Below are 20,013 nucleotides of genomic sequence, written 5' to 3'. Positions count from 1 at the left end.
AGAGAGAGAGAGAGAGAGAGAGAGAGAGAAGAATGAAGGAGGTTAGGGAGTGAGGTTGGGGGGTGCAAACTGGATCTCTCAATTGCTTATCAGGAGACAATTTTGGCAGAAAGGGTTACAAATGAAAAGTGGAGAGGTTTCTCTGTATAATGAGTGTGAATTGCTATTCTTTTCCCTGCACCAGCAGTAAATACATGAAAAACTAAGCAAATTTCCTCAATTTACAACTGTAATTCAACCTGGAATTATACTCATAAGTTATTGCAGTCATAAGTCAGACCACTACATGACCGGATTCAAAGTTATCTCCTTTTTTTTAAACATAGCAATAGCACTTAGATTTATAAACCGCTTATATACTTTACAGCCCCTCTCTAAGCAGTTTTCAGAGTCAGCATATTTGCCTCCAATAATCTGGGTCCTCATTTTACCAACCTCGGAAGGAGGGAAGGCTGAGTCAGCCTTGAGCCCTGCCAAGATTGAATTCCAGACTGTGGGCAGAGTTTGCTTGCAATAAGGCATTCCTACCACTGCACCGACACGGCTCTAACATGGTTGTTAAGCGAATACTGTGGTCATTAAAAGTCAATCCATTTTTCCCGGTGAGTAGAAATTAACCAGAAATTAAACAATAGAAACCGGCAAAACCCATCACAAATTGCAGTCATGCGAAATAGTGGTTAGTAACTTGTTTGATGTGCAGAAGGTTAATTTCTCATGCTGAGCTCACTATCTGTAGATGTCTTCCACTCAGGTTTAGGTGTGACAAAGCTTTGAGACCCGGCTACTGTGATCCATATGGGCAGGATTTGCTATTCAATGTCCTTAGAAGAATGAAGCTGATAGGGCATGCCGGACATCAATCATGGGCACCAGGACGATCATTTCCTTTAGTCTGCTCCTAAAACTTGCATTTGAAATTTGCAAAATTTCAACCTATGAATGCTGTGAAGCCTTCTTCTCACAGGTAGCAAAATAGTAGTAGAGCCTTAGCTGTACACCTTAAATTTGCAAAGGGGGTGATTTAATTGTGTTTGAATGCATCCTAACATTAACCAAGAAATGTTGTTTTACAAAGAAAAAAACCCTGTCTGGGTCAGAATGCCCAGCATTGCTATGTTTTTGTACTGATTTCACCCCAAAAGGCAATGGTGTCTACAAATAACCTGACTCTATTTTATCTCTTCTACAATCTGCTGCATTGCTTATTTAGGCTGACATAAGACAGGAGAGCTGTACATCTAATGGGGTGTGCAGAGTCCTTTCCATTCAGAATCCCTGTTTTAAAAACTTTAAATCAGATTTTGAGAGTTTCTGAAAGAATTCTACAGAAAGAACAGAGGGAGAGAGTTGTCTTGCCTGCCATTTGCAACAAGTCCAAACCCATCAGTTCATACTTGCTCATAAATATCTCCTGCAACAGAAACTATGCTGGCTTCCAGGTCACTATTTCAGAGATCCCCCAAATAGGTGATGTCCAGACGAGCTGAGCACCGACCACCTTATTATCTGTGGAACCACCAATTGAAGGCGAAGGGCTTTGTCTAGAGGAAGTCAAGAGACATTCCAGCTTACAATCCTTTTGGGAGAGGAACAGTCTGTGGACAAATCCTTAGGTCTATATCTGCCATTTGCCAAGGGAAGACAGATAGTCTGGCAAGATTCTTGTAATACAGGTTATTGACAATAAAATACAGTCATACCTTGGTACTTGACTGCTTTAAAACTCATCAAATGTGGTACTTGGCCCAGTCTGATGTGAAAATTTTGTCCTCATACTCATTGTTTGTTTGATACTCGACCCACAAGCCAGAACCTGTCAGTGTTGGTTGCCTCATGGCTCGCATGTTAAGTCACATACTTTGTTGGGTGCTCGTCATGCCTCCCAGAACCAATTAACAATGAGTACGGAGGTATCACTGTATCTACTTGGGTTTATACACCACAAGTGGTTCTGGTTGCTTGTGCCTAATGTAGCTTCAACCCATAGTCTACGCTGCCTGAGGAATACAGGAGTTGAAAACAAATACTGTAGTTCTACAGAATCTCAAGTGGAGGAAATAAACATCAAGGTAAAACAGAGGCAGAAGAGAAAAGGAAAAAGATATGTCTTTGGAAGTGCAAGAGACCTGACCTTCTCTTTAACTTTGACCATCACTAATTAGCCATCACAAGAGAAGTGCAAAACCAAGTGTCTCTGACCATTCCAGGTCTCTGCTCCAGATTGTGCTACAGGTTGCAAACACTGGCCTGGGAGTGCTTAGAATTGGTCTCAGTCTCTTGCCATCTGTCTTTTTCCACTTTCACTGAAGGGGACCTCAGTTCACATTCAAGAGGTGGAGACAAGAAGGAGAAAAAAAGAGAGATGAATCTACATTTATTAATAATAACTGCCAAACTGGTTGTGGCCTTTCCAGGGCCCTCTGAAGTTCCAGTAGTTTCATTTACCAGCTAACAAAGTTTGAACTTAAATTACAGGTAATGAGCTAATTAAATTTAACTGGCACCAGTGTCTCTTTCCCCCCTCATTTTCTTCCCTTATGATCTTTGTCTCATGTAAAGGCTCAATTATCTCTTTTCTATTAGTATTTCAAATGGGATGTCAAAGGGGTGTTCTTAACGGATTGGCGGGTTTCAGTTAAAAAGGTCTTGTTATATTAGGCGGTTAGATTCCTGAAAAGCTCTGTTGTTGTGTTAGCTCCCTTTGACACAAACCCTACGCTCCCGAAACTCCAAAATTCTTTGCAGAATTCTTTTCCCCGTTGCAATGATAGAACAGGGGTGGGCAACTATGGCCCCTTTTTGACCTGTGGATTTCAACTCCCAGAATTCCTGAGTTACCCACGTTGGCTCAGGAATTCTGGGAGTTGAAGTCCACAGATAGTAAAGGGGCCGTAGTTGTCTACCGGTAACTTAGAAGGAAAAAAAAACTCTCAGAAAGAGAGTTAATGACCAGATGACTGCAAAGAATCTAAATCCTTCCATTCTCCACCATTCAGTCAAAACTGAAGAAGCTTCTTGGATGAGAAGCGAAATGTCTTCTAGCAGAATAAGAAAGCCCAGTTGCCTGTTGGAAATGAAGCACCTTTGGGACAGAAAAACTCTTTATTCACTTGGTAAAGACACAGGAATCCTGCTAAATGGCAAGAAAGAGACAGAACACTCGACAAATTGGTCTACTGAGAAATTTCAACATCAACCAAAATGCCAAGCATTAAAGCTAATTAAGGCTTAATAATACTTAATACTATTAATATGGCGAAACTAGTCTCTCCTTACTGAGAATGATCTAATAATTGCAGTTGTAGTGTTGGAGTTGAGGTGTAGTTCTTGGAGTTTAGAACTACTCAACTTACCAGGAAGGGACAGCAATCACAACGACATTGAAAAAAGTGAGTTACAATCAGTCCTCAAACTTACAACTGCTGCAGCATCCCCATGGTCATGTGATCAAATTCGGGTGCTTGACAAACAGGTAGGCATTTATGACAGTTGCAGCATCCCAAGATCATGTGATCACCATTTGTGATCTTCCCAGCCAACATCCAACAAACACAGTCAATGAGGGGAACCTGGATTTGCTTAATGACTGCACGATTCATTTAACAAATGCAGTGGTTCGCTTAACAACCGTGGCGAAAGAGGTCATAAAATCAGGCACAACCCACTTAAGAGCTGCTTTCCTTAGCAATGGAAATTCTGGTCTGAATTGTGCTCCTATGTTAAAGACTGCCTGTATATTGAGGAGTGATGTATGATTGGTTACCACCGCAGGTCACCTGATTTCTAGCCCAAGAGAATTCTGGGTTATGGAGTTCTCTTTCTGGATCGATTTGCACATAGATGAACAGAAGGCCACCGTTGAATCTCACCCTGAAGTAATTCTACAACAAAAGCTTATTTTAACTAAAGTCACACCAAAGAAGTGGTCAGCAAAGCACAGGTAATCCTCGACTTACAACAGTCCATTTAGTGACCGTTCAAAGTTACAACGGCACTGAAAAATGTGGCTTATGACCATTTTTTTCACACCTACAACCATTGCAGCATCCCCATGGTCACGTGATCAAAATTCAGAACGCTTGGCCACTGGTTCCTATTTATGACAGTCGCAGTGTCTACCAAGGTCACGTGATCACCTTCTGACAAGCAAAGTCCATGGGCAAGCCAGATTCACTTAACAACCGGGTTACTAACTTATCAAGTGCAGGGATTCACTTCACAACTGTGGCAAAAAGGTCGTAAAATGAGGACAAAACTCAGTTCAAAAATGTCTCACTTTAGGACAGAAATTTTGGGCTCAATTGTGGTCATAAACCGAGGACCTGTATCTTCTTCAGCCAATCTCATCATCTCTGGACATCTATCAAGCTCTCTGCAAGTCTTCAGGTGACTAAAGTCTCTACAATTCACAAGGCTGGAAACCCTCCAGGCAAAGGCAGGCGGCGGGGGGGGAGGGAAATATGTCAAGTTTCTGCAAAATTGTGTCTCCGCTCAGAAAACTTGCCGCAACCAGATTAAATTTTCAAAGTGTCGTCTGACAGGCTTTATTTCAGAGAAGCTGGGAGGTTTCTGAAATGTGGATTTTGTAGGATTAGCATCCTTTCACGGATAATAAAAATCATCCCGCTCGGCTGATGAAGATGATGATAAACAACTGCAATCATTTTTTAAAAAATAAGACCTCCCAAGGTAGATTAAGGAGGCCCTATCAACTTCACGAAGGGCAAATTCTCAACAGAGGAAAAAGAAATGCAGCGTAAGGGAGAAAGGATGAAAAGATGGAGGGATGAGGAGGGATGAGGCCCTCTCCCCGTTTGTAGATGTGGTTCATCTCACTTAGGGAGATGGGAACCATGCTAGTTGACAGAAAAAAAAGAAAGGCTTGGCCGTGGAGAACCCCAAGAGGCTCCTCCTGGATAGCAAGATGGGTGAGCTAACTTTCATTGTTGGTCTTCACAAAGTCCCCACTGCCATTTGCTGGCTGGGGAATTCTGGAAGTTGGAGTCCATCCATCTAAAAGCTGCCAAGGTTTTACTTTATTCTCCAAAGAAACTCTCCTGTCCTCTTTGTTTATCATCTTCTCCACCGTATAAAGGAATGCAAGTTATTACCTGCATAAAGCAGAAAGTAAATCTGGAGTCTGCTCTTGCTTGTTTGGATAGAGAATTCAAAGGAGAAGGAACTATCACATTACTAGGATCATCCACATCGCTGGCAGGAAAAAGAAGGGAAGGATGGAGGAGACATCTCAGAGACAAGAAGAACATTGGCCAAAGTTGCGCTGTGGGGAAGGGAGGACATGTACATACCTTGAGGACAGCATCTGAAGGGAGAAAGGCTGACAGTGTCGTGCGCTAGCATACATTAGCTTGGATGGTTGCGTACTCGACCAAATCTCCACCCACAGGAACGGACGTTCTGTGACTAGGGGATGATGTTGTCAGAACAGAAGTGTCCAGCTCTGCGTATTGGACGTTGGAATCCTTGTCGTTGCCTGCAGTCTGAAAATGAAAGAGCACGATGGACGGACAGGAAGGAGGACAGAAGGGAAGAATGTGGGGAGAAGGAGTGAAGGTGTGAAGAGACACGGAGGTGGAAAGACATAGCCACACGAGACACCAGGGGATCATGCCAAGAGAAGGAGGAAAGGAAGACAGGAGAAGAAGACAGTCAAATGGGGGAATCAAGGTAGAAAAGGCAATGAAGAATGACAGTGAGAAAGAGATCAACACAAGTTTAAAAGAAACATTGCTCTGAAGATCTGAACCTCTGAGAAGCATGATTAATGAGTCAGTATCCTTCTCATGTGCAAATGGATGTTTAGGATGTTGCTTTTGACTGCTTTTCTGTCTGCCGGGGAGCATTCATATGATGTTCAGCAGCCAAATGCTTTTTCAGTTGGATTGCTTATTCCCAAGTCATCCAATTAGGAACCACTAAAGCTTGATCGATCCATACCTATGACAAAATCATGGAGGAAATCGTAGCAAGACGGCATAAAAGAAGGAACTTGGGAGATTTCAGGCCAACAGGCTATCCAGAAAACACCCAGTTAGGAAAGAGTAAGGTAAAGGTTTCCCTGACCAATCATGTCTGACTCTAGGACACGGTGCTAATCTCCGTTTCTTGGCCGAGGGAGCCAGCGTTGTCCAAAGGCTCTTCCGGGGTCATGTGGCTGGCCACTATGGCTATATGCCAAAGAGGCACAAAAGTGGTGCCAAAATGGTACCTATTTATCCACTCACATTTGCATGCTTTTGAACTGCTAGGTGGGCAAGAGCTGGGGCAAATCATGGGAGCTCACCCCATCAGGCAGCGCTCAGGTCTCGAACCCGGGCTCTCAGCTTTGCAGCTGACCAGCCCAGCGTCTTTAACTGCAGAGCTATCACCCCCCCCCCAAAAAAAAATAGGAAAGAGCATAACGCTGCAAACAGCATTTTCTGAGATCAGGATGGATGAAGAAAGAGGCTTTCATAGCTGTATTCCACCAAACCAGATGTTTCGTATGGACCAGTAAAAGGAACTTTAGTCTGCATGTCCAGTAGTGGGATTCAAAGACGTGAACAACCGGTTCTCTGTGTGGATGCCGCTTCCGGAAGTCCATTCTGGGCCTGGGCAACAAAAAAATAGCTACCGGTTCTGCCGAAGTGGTGTGAACCGGCTGAATCCCATCACTCTATCACTCTATCACTCTATCTATCTATCTATCTATCTATCTATCTATCTATCTATCTATCTATCTATCTATCTATCTATCTATCATCTATCCATCTATCTATCTATCTATCTATCTATCTATCTATCTATCTATCTATCTATCTATCTATCTATCTATCTATCATCTACCTACCTACCTACCTACCATCTACCTATCTACCTATCTATCCAGTGGTGGGATTCAAATATGTGAACAACCGGTTCTCTATGTGGATGCCGCTTCTGGAAGTCCATTCTGGGCCTGGGTGACAAAAAATTAGCTACCAGTTCTGCCAAAGTGGTGCGAACCAGCTGAATCCCACCACTGTGCATGTCTCCATACAAAACTTTCTTTTCTCCAACTTTCCCATGAAAAATAGGTCTAGGTGATATCAGCGTAGCTCTACTCTCTCTCTCTAAAAAAAAAATCTAATTCTGATTAAACCTTCTGCCTGCATCCCTTTTAACCCCTGGGTCCTTCCAGATTTTTTGGCCAGCCAAGATTTTTTTGAAGGAGCTCCAGTCCAGAATCCTCCCTCCCTTTCAAATGGTTTGCAGCAACTGCCCAGCTGCGGGGAAGCCATTCAAAGAGATTTTGTGGCTTCAGAACAAGCACTTTGAAGCCCGTTGCTAGGTGGACTGATTTGGCCAGTAATTGCCTGCCTCCAAGTCCCGTATCCGAGGCTTGATTCCCTGTTACATGCCAAGGCTGAGTGCTTTTCTTCCATGGCTTGATGAGCAGGGAAATGGCATGAGATTCAGCTGAAACTGTGTCACCATATATACATTTTTGTCCTGATGCTTGACTGGCAGAAAAGTAATGAGAATTCCTCTTCCCCGCCTCGTGTTCTAGCACTGCTTCCAAATGATACGGGTGGGCCCAGTTTGACCGTAGATCAAAGGCAGGGTAGAAATTCATCAGGTAAAGGTCCAAAGTAACTGAGAAGAGCAGAGCAGTCAACCTGCCTGGAACAACAGGTAAAGGAATCTGAGGTTGAAGCCACAGAATCATAGAACTGTAGGGCTGGAAGGGACCTTGGAGGTCTTCTAGTCCAACCCCTTGTCCAAGGCAGAAGTCCTTATACCATTCTGAATAAATGGTTGTCCAATCTTTTCTTGAAAACCTCCAGTGATGGAGCACCCACAACTCTGAGAGAACAAATTAACCAATAACTTGCCTTTGGAAGTTGTGGGTGCTCCATCACTGAAGGCTTTCAAAGGGAGACTGGACAACTATTTGTCCGAAATTATATAAGGTCTCTGAGGTCCCTCCCAACTCTATTATTCTATGTTCTAAATCAACCCCTTCTTCCTTGTGACAGCCCTTCAACTATTGGAAGAGGCTATCATGTCACCCTTAAGCCTTCTCTTTGTTAGGCTAAGTGCTGTAAATAAATAAATATCCTTGATATTTCCCATTAGTGGTGTTTTTTTTATTGTCTTTGAACAGAGAGGCTTCACTTCTTGGCTAATGGTTGTTAGCAAACCTATTTGTCTCCAAGGCCACTTTAAGCCATTCAACTATTGGACATCGCAACCCATACTCAGCTGAGGTGGGGAAGAACAAATGCATGAAGAAAGAGACAGAAACCATGGGAAAGTCCTCAGTGAAGATCCGCCCTGAATTCTCTCCATGTTTTTGTCCAAGAGAGGAAAAGGAATCGTGATCTTGTAAAAAAGAGTATTTAGTTAGACCATTTCCCCTTCCCCTTTCTCTTTTATTGCAAGAATGCATATCTTTCTGGACCTCGTTCCTCCAATATTTTGGTTTTTTTTTTAAAAAAAATTACATTGCTAACCTGTCTTGCAGCGCAGCTGATTTAAATCTGTACCTCCCGAGTTATCTGCATTACATTTTCAGAGTGAAAATGCTGGCAGCTTATGGAAATGTCACCACTGGGGAACCAGGACTGGGAGGGAGGGGGGTGTTTGAATTACACTGGAGGGGGGGGGAGGAGCAGGCGTGGGAAAGGAGAGGATTACAGAAGCCTAAATGTCACACTCTCTTGGGGAATACAATGCTGATTCCTTTTGCAGATCTCTTGTTGGGATGTTGGTCTGCGCACAAAGCTGTGCAAACCGTAAAACTCTCACAGGTAAATGCAGAGGAGAGGAAGGTGTATCCAATTCTCGAAACCACATGACAGCAATGCAGAGAAAGGAGTGGTGGGCTTTGATTGTTGCTCAGACCCCCTTTGTTCAGCCTCACCTACCTGGGGAGGGAAAGAAGATCTATGCCAGGGGGTAGATCTGCTCTTACTGAGGACTCTCATGCAACGGTTAAGGCAGGAGTGCGCAGAGCATAAGAAGGGGAGAGAGAAAGAAAATTGGTGAAAACTTAATTTTAGTTTCCTTGGAAGTGGAGAACAGCCTCAGAGTGTGGGTGGGTGGGTGGGTCTGCTGGGTGTGATAAAAAAAAAATCAAGATGAAGCCACAATAGGCTGATCAAACCCTGCCCATGCATGTGACACCTGTAGAGAATTCGATCACACACTCGTGGCTCCAGTCTTGACTTGGTAGACCAGGTCAGACAATTATTAATTACATTTTTAAAAAAACTGCCTTTATTTTTTTATATATAAATATCCTAAGGTGGTGAACATAACTAATTCTCCTTTTATTTTCCTCACTACAACAACCTTATAAGGTGGGTGGGGTTGAGAAAGAGGGACTGGCCCAAAGTCACCCAGTGGCTTTCATACTTAAGATGGAACTAGAACTCACAGTCTCCTGGTTTCTAGCCTGGTGCCTTACTCACGAGACCCATTCTCATGGGTGGTTGCAAAAGCATAGTTTCATGATCAACTATTGCAAAACTATGGGTATTCACACATGCAGACAGAACACAAACATCATTCCATCCGGGGTTACCTTTTGAAAATAGGTGCTCCCCTTGGTGTCTAGAAGGCACCTCATTGGGGAAAGACTAATTAAGAATTGTCACTACCTCTTCTTTTCCAGAATGAACTGGGAAATAGGACTGAGCCAGTCTCAGGCTTGGAACAGACAAAGTAGTCTTACTCTAAGTTAGTCTTGGAGTAAGAAACACTCTTTTCTCAACCTGTCTCTTCTATATTCATCCTTGCCCTGAGAAAGGACCTCACATCTCGGCCTCTGCTAGACTCAGAGTAGCTTCTGCGGACTTATATGCCCAGCTCCCTGCTGCTGTTCCAGCCTCAATATCATCTCCTTGCCTGGGGCCCAGATGCATACCAATCAAAACCTTCAGTCTCAATCCAACTGAGAGCCCAGAATCACTTTGGGGAAATCATCAACAGAGTACAGCTGAAGTTTCTGAAACTCTTTCAGATGTTCATAAAAGATTATCTGCAAAGTACTTGTGCGTGTGACCTTTTTCTCAAATCCACAAAGGGCTGATCAGACATTCAGGTGCACGGAGGGATTCTGGATGGAAAGATAAAGTTTTTGGAGGAATAGACCAATCTCATTGTAGAGGCTCAGAACCAAACTACACCCATTGCTTTTCTAATTTGTTCGGACTTGAAGTTAGCAACTTTTTATTCACTTTGCCTTGTGGCAGTGGCTTACCTGGAAATGAATCCCTGCCTAGTTCCAAGCTAATGGTCTAGAACAGGGGTGTCAAACTGCCGGCCCATGGGCTGGATGCGTCATCCGGAAGCCACGCCCACCCCATTGCCGGCAATGGCAAAACTGCCCCGATACATCTCACGACGTCACATGATGTCGCGAGTTTGACATGTCTGGTCTAGAATGAAGACTGAGGTGGATGGACTTCAAGACTAAACTTGTCCTTACCAACTTCTCAGGGTTAGGAGTAGACTCAGTAGCTGCCATGTCATAATAGGGGGGCTGGGATGATGTCTTCTGGACCTCTTCCTCTTGTTCCTTCATGTTATCCAGGTGCACAACCTGTAGTTGAGGCAGTAGGGAAGGTTCAAGACAGCAGTCCCAGCCCAAGTGAAAAACTATTTCCAAGGTGGATTTGATGGTGAGACCATCCCATCACACTATAGAGCCATGTTTCTCAAAGGGATTTAGGCCATTGCATTTACTGAGCGATGAGAATATTTGGAGTTTAGGATTGAACAACTGAGCTTGGATGTTGTCTTGCAGACATTTTATTACCAAACTAGATAACATCATCAGTGCTAGAAGGGAGTGGGATTTGCAGGGAAAAGGAGGAGGAGGAGGAGGGGGAAGAGGAGGAGGGGGAAGAGGAGGAGGGCGAGAACTATGGGGTCCTGGTGCTTTCTGAGCTTGGTTGTTTCCTTGAAGACGTTTCATTACCAAACTAGGTAATACCATCAGTCATTCCCTTTAGGAATCTCAATACTGTAGAGATTTAGCTACCACCTTAGCTACCACCTATCATTAATAGAAAAGTCTGAGAACTTTAGGGACCCCAGATGGTCAGTGTGAGATAAGAAAGCTGAGTCTGGACTCATCTTTATGGAAGATGAGAAATTATTCCAGGAATTAGGATCAAATACAACTCCATGCTACAGTAGAACCCATGCTTTGCATGCAGGCAGCCCCAAATCCAGTTCTTTGCAATTAAAAAGAGAACTGCAGTTAACCAGAGAAGTTAATATTGATCTAACAAGACAAATAATCCAACTTGGTATCCCCATAAATCCATAAGTTACAGAAATAATGGAGAAGTGGAGAACTAAATAATGGAGAAAATGGAGACTGTTCATTTTTAAATGCCCATCCTACTTTCCTCTTATCTCTTCTTCTATACTTAGCTGAAACCACTGTGAAATAATGAGAGAAGCATTTCATTCTTGCAATTCCTTTATTCTGGGTGGCCTCTGAAACCAACTAATTGATATCCAGATTTTCTGCACTCGTTTCAGAAGCACCAAGATGCTTCTGGGTTGAAAGGATTAGCCAATATACCATTGCCCGAAGGATGGCCAGTTCAGAGCCCCTTTCATGTCCCTGGCAGGAGCAGGAGGGAAGCACAGGAGCTCAACCCTGCCCTGGGCCTCGAATGTGGGCTTGCTAACCTCCAACCCAGTGTCCTAATCATGTGATCAACCACATGGTTGATATCCAGATGTGGAGACTCATTCTAGAAATGGCTACTGTTCTGAATTCAAGAGGCATGCTGGGAAATAAACTTTTGTATCCCTGATCCAAACATTCCCTATATTGTGTGGGTCAGATAGAATCAATAAATAGGTGGGAAACCCTACGGATGGCAGAAGATACCTGGATATTCTCTGCAGTCAGTTGGCTTTTCACTTCTTGATTCTGGCTGAGGGGCAGAGAAGCAGGTTTCTGGGAAGAAGGGAGGTCTATCCTGTAGGAAGGAAAATGGCCAGTTGAACAGACAATGCTTTTTTATTTATTTATTCACTTATTTATTAAATCTACATGCTGCCCATCTCACTGTGAAGAGACTCTGGGTGGCTTACAACAACACAAAAACATTGCATAAGATGATAAGAACATTAGAAACATTCAACAATAAGAATTATAATAAAATTAAGCAAAAGCTAGATGAAAAGGGATCAGTACATATATGGGTTAGAGGTGGTATCTTCTCCTAATCTACTTCCTACCTCCAAAATGGGACATCCCCCCATTGGGGCCCCAGGTTAATAGGCAGAGCCAGAGTTTGAGGGCCTCCCAGAAGGCCAAGAAGGTGGGGGAAGATCTCTCTTGAGAGGCACCATGTTAGAGAGGTCAGGGGCCACAACAGAAGAGGCTCTTCTCCTGGAGCACAGGAGAAGTTCTGAAGTTCTTTGGCCAACAGGGTCATCAGCATAATTCTTATGCTGGAGCAAGTGAGGTGGACCAGTCCCATTGGGGTGATGCAGTTCCTCAGATAGCCTGGACTCAGGCCCTAAAGGGCTTTAGAAGTCATGATCAACACCTTGAATTTGCTGGTTGATAGGACTCAAACCACTCTGATCAATTAACTTTGATATCCAAGAAAGGCTTTGGCTAAATCCACATTCAATACCATTTCAGTGTTACAAGACTATAAAATCTGGTGAGATTTCAACAATTTAGTTCAAGTTCTCCATATATTGCCAAAATTTCGCAGGCTCTTGCCTAAGCAAGTTGAGATCCCTTTATTCCACAGCAGGTGGAATCCTGGCTGCAAGCCAAAATATCTTTTGCCCAAGTTAATTTTGAACAAAAGCGTTTTCGCACTTACCCAGTGCACAAATCACAGTTTGAGTCGTTATGTATGGCCAACAGGAAATGAACCACTGCCAGGAAATGGGATTTCAGTTTGATTGCTCGACTTTTCTTTTCTAACCTAGTAATTTTTTTCCAAATGAGAGAAAAAAAATCTCCCCATTTTTTATGAATTGTTATTTCTGAAGACATTATAGTGAAAATGGCTCAAAAGGACCCATGCAATTCTGGTAGAAATGGACATAAACTGACAGAGTAATGAACAACAGAGAGAGAGAGGGAGGGAGGGGGCAAGGGAGAGGAGAGGGAGAGAGAGGGAGGGAGAGGGAGAGGGAGAGGGAGAGAGAGAAACACATTTCAGGAACAAGGATGTTCAGCTCTTCAGTTTTCTAACAAGTCTCTGAAGAGCCAAAATAGGTAGAGATGTAAGCTCAAATGCATCTCCTTATAACATTATGGGTGCATCTTCCTGTGTGAAGAAGCAGTGTGAACCGTGTTCACCAAGTTGCATCTTCAGCACCATGGACAACTCTCTTCCGCTCAGCATTACTGCTATGTTCTGGATTCATTCCCCCCAAAGTATTTCAGAGCATATAGGATTTTGAATAGAGCCCCTATATATAACTTTTTAAAACACCCACATCTTTTTTCTCAGGAACCCACTGAAATTTCAGAGGATAGCTGCATGCAATCTGAAAAAAATGAAGTGGCTGCTTTAAAGAATACTAGGAGGTGACGCTGGCACTCCTGTGTGTTCCCATATATCTTGTTCAAATTGTTTCTCAATTGCTGCAGTTCCTGAATTGTTCCTGTTCAGTACATCTTGAATGCCAAAGTCCTTCAATCCCATGAATTGCCATGCAGAAGCAATCTTAACTACCGTTATCTATCATTTCATATATTCTTAAAGAATGATCGCCCAAGCAGATTTAACATGGAGGTGTGGATACTCACAGGTCATTTTCAGTGTCTGACCGATTCTTCTTCTGTCTTCTGTAGATGATGAAGACTGTAACAGCCCCACCAATAATGAAAAGAGCAGCAATCACAACCCCCAGGATTCCCAAAACGCCTCCTAAACCCCCCTGGGGCAACGGCTTATCTGTAACACCAAAGAAGAAGATGAATCATAAATGAATTATTATGGTGACTAGCAATAATTATGCTTCTTTTAATCATGTACTTGTAATTTCATTGCTTATCTTCTCCTTTTAAGTATTCTACAGGTACTAAGAGGAATAGAACAATCTAGCTTTAACTTTTCATTGATGTAAGTGTTGCAATCTACTAAAGGAAGGAAGGAAGGAAGGAAGGAAGGAAGGAAGGAAGAAAGGAAGGAAGGAAGGAAGGAAGGAAGGAAGGAAGGAAGGAAGGAAGGAAGGAAGGAGAAAAATATTGTTTGTCCAACTCTGCATATGAGGCTATTATACCAATTTTGGTTTTTGTTTTTTTTTTCTTTCTTTTTTTTCTCTTTACAAATAACAAAATACAAAGTACATTTTTTTCCTTAACAATACTATGTCCTATATCTCTTACATTTATTTACATTTATTTACATTACTTTTCATAATTTTTTATTCCTCAATTCTAACCAATTATAATACATGTCCCATATCTCATAAAATTCTGTAACTTCTTTGTCTTTTATTTCTAAAGTAAGTTTATTCATCTCGGCACATTCTAATATTTTGTATATAATCATTGCATTTGTTGATATATTTTCCCTTTTCCAGCATTGAGCATATGCAATGTATGCAGCAGTTATTATATGTATAATGATGTATTGAAATTGTTTTTCCACCTTTGGATTGATTATGCCTAGTAGAAATATTTCAGGTTTCAGTTCAATTTGTTGTTTGTTTTTTGATAGGCAGTTTAAGAAAAGGTTGTGGAAGATAACATGCTGATTCTATTATTGCATATTCATGGCTGGTTGTGGGTCTAGATCTGGGATGAGAAGTGAAATGTCTTTGAGAAAAAAATAACCAAGAAAGTCCAATTGCCTTCTAAAGAAGCACCTTAAGGACAACCATGACCTGGATGACTAAGAATCTCTATAGACATCCTTCTCTAGCTTTTTAAGGTGTTGACATTTCCCTCTGTGATCTCAAGAGTTTTGCACCCTGGTCACATGCTGCTCCTCAATCCTCTCCTCCCCAGTCCTGCCACCTGTACATCTTCATCTCGCCAGACTGTCATCCTTGCTGTAGTTGCAGACTTGTTTTATTTTTCTGGCCCTGCAAGACTCTTTTGTCTTTCCTACCAAATAGAGCTGCCTGCCCGGTGATGGATGGGGCCATCCAGGTCTCCATCATGGAATGACACAGCCCTCTCGGCTGCAGCAGATGTGAGGAGAAAGGGGCTGAGAGTTGCATCACTCATTCTCCTACCAGCCAGAAGGAGGTCTGGTATGGTGCAGGTGGGCAGGAAAACCAGGTTCAAGGAAGAGTTGTCATCAAAGTTTAGTGGGATCCTGCCAGATTCTAGGCAACGGGTCTATCAGCTGCTTGAATGATTGGCAGCCCACTTCATTTTTACTGGATAGAATTGGCTTACATTTTTCTCCTTGGATTATATTTCACCTTTTTGCTACCAAAATGAACGGAGAGCATCCCTTCCTTTTAAGATGCGGAGAAGACACATGTAACAGAATAACAGAATGAAAAGGGACCTTAGAGGACTTCTAGTCCAACCCCCTGCTCAAGCAGAAACCCTATATCATTTCAGACAAATGATCATCTAATCTCTTCTTAAAAACCTCCAATGTTGGAGAATCCACAACAAATTGGCAAATTGGTGCCACTGATTAATTGTTCTCACTGTCAGGAAGTTTCTCCTTAGTTCTAGGTTGCTTCTCTCCTGGATGAGTTTCCATCCATTGCTTCTTGTCCTGCCTTCAGGGGCTTTGGAGAATAGCTTGACTCCCTCTTCTTTGGGGCAGCCCCTGAGATATTGGAACACATGCTCCTCCCATTTCCCATGCAATTACCCCAACAGCTCCCTGAGGAAAGCAAGCCTGGGAAAATCTCCCAAGGAGCCTTATGCTGCAATCCAATTTTGAACTCGGGTTCCAAAGCAAATAATTTGATGCCATAATCATGGCATCATCATCATCATCATCATCATCATCAAACCAGAGTTTCATTTCATGGAGATGATAGCCTCCTTCCCAGCTGGTTTGTTTTCTGCTGCCTGTGCTTTCCTTAACACTCGGCGGCTGTGTTATTGTGGTTTTTTTTTATTGGATGCAATTGTTTTAATCATTTCATATTCCAGGGAGCCCTCTGGAGAGGCCAGGGCAGGAAGACAGGCTATTATATTTCTTTCCTAAATAAGATCTAAGTGGAGTTGAAAAGTAAATGCAGCTCCAGAATCAAACCCTAAGATTTGGAGCTGAAATTTAGCACTTGCTTTATTCCGGGAACCTCTTTATTTAGAGGGCAGAAACCGTATTCTGCTTTTGGCTGCTGCTGAGATTGAAATGAGTAAAGGGGGTGGCAGCCAAAAAGCTTTGCAGCGAGTAGCTTTCTGCCTCTCTCTTAACCTCCTCAGACCTTAAGGTTTTATACAGTATTAGCACTTGAAAAAGCTAATCGTTTCATTCTTGGTAATAGAAGCAGCACAAATATCTCGAAAGAAGGAGGGGGAAATCTAAGAACTCTTTGCACTACGCTATCTGTGGGGCTGACTATGGGCAGCTTCCCAGCTTGGTAATAATGGAAAAGGGTCGCGTTTGCCCAAGGTTGCCAAAATGCTCCCCCCTCCCGGGTAAAGTCAGACGATGCTGGGGGCCAGACTCAGTTTGCTGGGAAAGGATTTTGAAACACATGATAAAAGGATTTAATTTGCGCTACCTTCCAAGCTAATTAAAGTTGAAAACCAGCTAATTGGTGCTTTGTACTTCGAGCTCCAGTGGTGATGAAAGAGAAAGATAATTGGGAGGGGGGGCTGGTGGGGGGGCAGTGGAAAGGCAGAAGAAATGAACTGATCACCTGCAAGTAATGGGGAAGGGGCTTGGTGGGAAGGAGAAGAGGAGAATGGGAAGGAGGCTAAGCTACCCAGCAATATCCAGGATTGTCTTAAGAGGAGGGTGAAGAAAGGATCCACAAGAAAGCCGTGGCTCTTTGTGTAACATTGGCTCATGTTTAAAGAAAAAAGGCGGAAAAAGGCTGCATTGAGTGAAACAGATTCTTGTACCTTGCTGACAAAGAAGAACAATCTGAATCAAGTCCTCGACTTACAACAGTTTCTTTAGTGACCGTTCAAAGTTACAACGGCGCTGAAAAAAATGACCTATGACCATTTTTCACCCTTATGATCACTGCAGCATCCCCAGGGTCATGGGATAAAAATTCAGACACTTGGTTCATATTTATGACCATTGCAGTGTCCCGGGGTCATGGGATCCCCTTTTGCGACCTTCTGGATAAGCAAAAACAATAGGGGAAGCCAGATTCACTTAACAACCGTGTGACTAATTTAACAACTTCAGTGAGTCACTTAACCAATGTGGTGAGAAAAGTCGCAAAATGGGGCAAAACCTCGCTCAACAAATTCCTCACTTAACAGCCTAAATTTGGGGCTCGGTTGTTGAGGCCTACCTGTAGCCGCTTCAAGACAGTGGCAAGTTCCTCTCTGCATCCATTTCACTTGTACTTAAGTCCGATCCTGATGCTGGATTCTGATTGCAATCCCGACATTTTACACTCCCTTTCAATAAGGGCTAGGTTGACATTTCTTGCAGAGTTGAAAGAACAAGTTTTGTGCAACCTTCAAGTTTTCAGGCTTGAAGATATACGGCACCTGATTGTTCTGGCCCCAGATTAGGGAGAGCTAATGCTTTCCAGATGTTTGGGGCGATAGGTCCCCCCCCCCGCAGTCCTCCATAGCTGGTCATGCTAATCAGAGTTCAATGTCCAATCCCTTGAACTGAGGAGGTACTTCTGCAACCCTGACAGTTTTTCCTGGACTGTAAATATCGCTCTATTTATAATTAATCCACAACACTGGGATTTGCCCAGCTTTCCCAGTAATCTGGTTTAGCAGCTTGGTTTGGTGGATGCTGAGGAACAGAAGCACCACTCTGTCTGATCCCTCTGCACAGCGGCTGTGAGGATGGACAGAGATGGCCTTCCCTGGGGTTCAAGATGCAGCGCTTCTCTGTGTGAAGGCCCCTTCCAGTTAGTATGGCTAATAGATGCAAGATGGCCTGTCTTCCCTTCTTTGAACACTTACTGTATCACAAATGTATGTCAGGCTCCAAAACCCAAGAAAGGCACATTGAGTTTCTTCTAAGCAGTTTCTCTTATTGTTCCTCGCCTATAGACAGAATCTTACCAAACTAAAGCAAACACCTTGCATGATTAGGAGACCTGGTGGCACAGTGGTTAGAAGGCAGTATTGCAGGCAAACTCTTCCCACAACCTGGAGTTCGATCCTGATAGGCTCAAGGTTGACTCAGCCTTCCATCCTTCTGAGGTTGGAAAAATGAGGACCCAGATTGTTCGGGGCAAGAGGCTGACTCTGTAAACCACTTAGAGAGGGCTGTAAAGCACCATGGGACACTATATAAGTCTAAGTGCTATTGCTACCATTAAGGATACACTCTGAGAATTGCTAGAGAAGAGCTATCTTAACTCTCTTCCTCCCAACCAAATGATCTAAGCTTCACTGTCTCTTGGTCCTCTGGAATGCAGTCCTTCTCTTCTGGGAATCCAGACTACATTCCACCACAACATGTAGGACATAAGACGCTTTTCCATGATCAGACCTTTTTGGCTTTCCCTGCAAGCACCTGTTCCATCTTTTGCTCCTTTCTTACAAAGTCATTCTGAACTACCCCCAAGCCTCTGTCCTGCACCCAGCCTTGCAAGCCCTCCCTTAACCCTGCAGGACTGAGTGTCATCAAGATGAATGGAAGCAGCCAAGAGATATGAGCACGCTAGACTGATCTTCAACTCTTTCCTGCCTGCTTCCCCTCCCTGTCTGAGCCCACCCTTTCTCTCCCTAAATGACATTATCCTGTAAATAATATTTTTGTTTGTGACAGCTCACTTAACAGCCAGGCCTAAGCAGACAACTGAGCTGATTCGATAAGATCTTTTTGACTGCATTAAAAATTACAGTAGGAGATTACTCTGGTTTTGAAGCAGGGGTCTTCTCCAGGATGGATGGGCCTTTACTAGCCATGTTGGGAGCAAAGGAGAGGCAGGATGGCATGCCCCCCTTGCAGGAAAGTTCATAAATCTAAGCAGGCGAAGAAATCAGAGTAGCTCCAAGTGGAAATTGGACCTGTAAATCGGGGTGAAGGTGCCAGAGCAAAGAACTAGCCAGAAGTTGTGGGTGCTCCATCACTGGAGATCTTTAAGAAGAGACTGGACAACCATTTGTCTGAAATGGTATAGAGTCTCGTGCTTGAGCAGGAGGTTGGACTAGAAGACCTCTAAGGTCCCTTCCAACTCTGTTATTCTGAGTTCTGAGTTCATCAATAAGAGTTGAGCATCAGCATTTATTTATTTTTTGTAGAATCTGTTTCCTGATCTGGCCTACAAAGAAGGGCTGACAGATATCTCCAGCCCAAGGTGTTTCTCAGTGGAGAGATGAGAGAGAATCAGGATCCACTTCTCGTCCTTATAAGGCACACCTGCACACACTGCTGAACAAGTAGGCAGCCTTTCTGATCTTAGCTACTGTGCCTGAAAGCCTTCTCAAAGCTTGGGATCAACAGCAGCTGCAAAATCAGGATGTAATTTCAGGAAGGCAACAAACGATTGGGATTGCGTGAAAAACACCAGAGAGACAACTTCATTTTCTCTTCCATAATTCTAATTGTTCCAATTAATTTGAGCAGGAAGGATGCTTCCCTGGAGCCTTGTTGGCTGAGATGGACTCAGGTGCCTTTCCCTCTCCCAGAAGCCTGCTTCTCTCCACCAAATTTTTGGCACGTAAACTTAGATGTGTATTTACTCCTTTCAGCCCTGCTTGGTCTGGGGAGCTCTCCTCCTCCTTCTCCCACAGGAGCCCAGGGATCAAGTCCATGCCTCTTAACCGCTAAAATTGGCAGATTGCTCTTCTGCAACACAACTACAGCAGAATGTTGGCAAGCCTGGAATGATGCAAGAGGTGTTACTTACACCTGTTACTCTTCCAATAGTTGCTATTTAGGGGATAAGGTG

General features: G+C 43.3%; 1 protein-coding gene across 1 annotated transcript in view; it reads right to left on the bottom strand.

Annotated features, from left to right (window-relative positions):
- NECTIN1 (nectin cell adhesion molecule 1) overlaps positions 1-20,013 on the bottom strand; it is a 113,489-nt gene that overhangs the window by 46,773 nt on the left and 46,703 nt on the right. The window contains 3 exon segments of the mRNA XM_029283657.1: positions 10,478-10,591; positions 11,900-11,990; positions 13,793-13,940. Of these exon segments, the coding sequence (XP_029139490.1) occupies positions 10,478-10,591; positions 11,900-11,990; positions 13,793-13,940 (353 nt within the window).

Source organism: Protobothrops mucrosquamatus, unplaced genomic scaffold, assembly GCF_001527695.2.
Source record: "Protobothrops mucrosquamatus isolate PMUCROS unplaced genomic scaffold, P.Mucros_1.0 scaffold169, whole genome shotgun sequence".
Classification (NCBI taxonomy): Eukaryota; Metazoa; Chordata; class Lepidosauria; order Squamata; family Viperidae; genus Protobothrops; species Protobothrops mucrosquamatus.
This window is presented reverse-complemented; position numbering and strand designations above follow the sequence as displayed.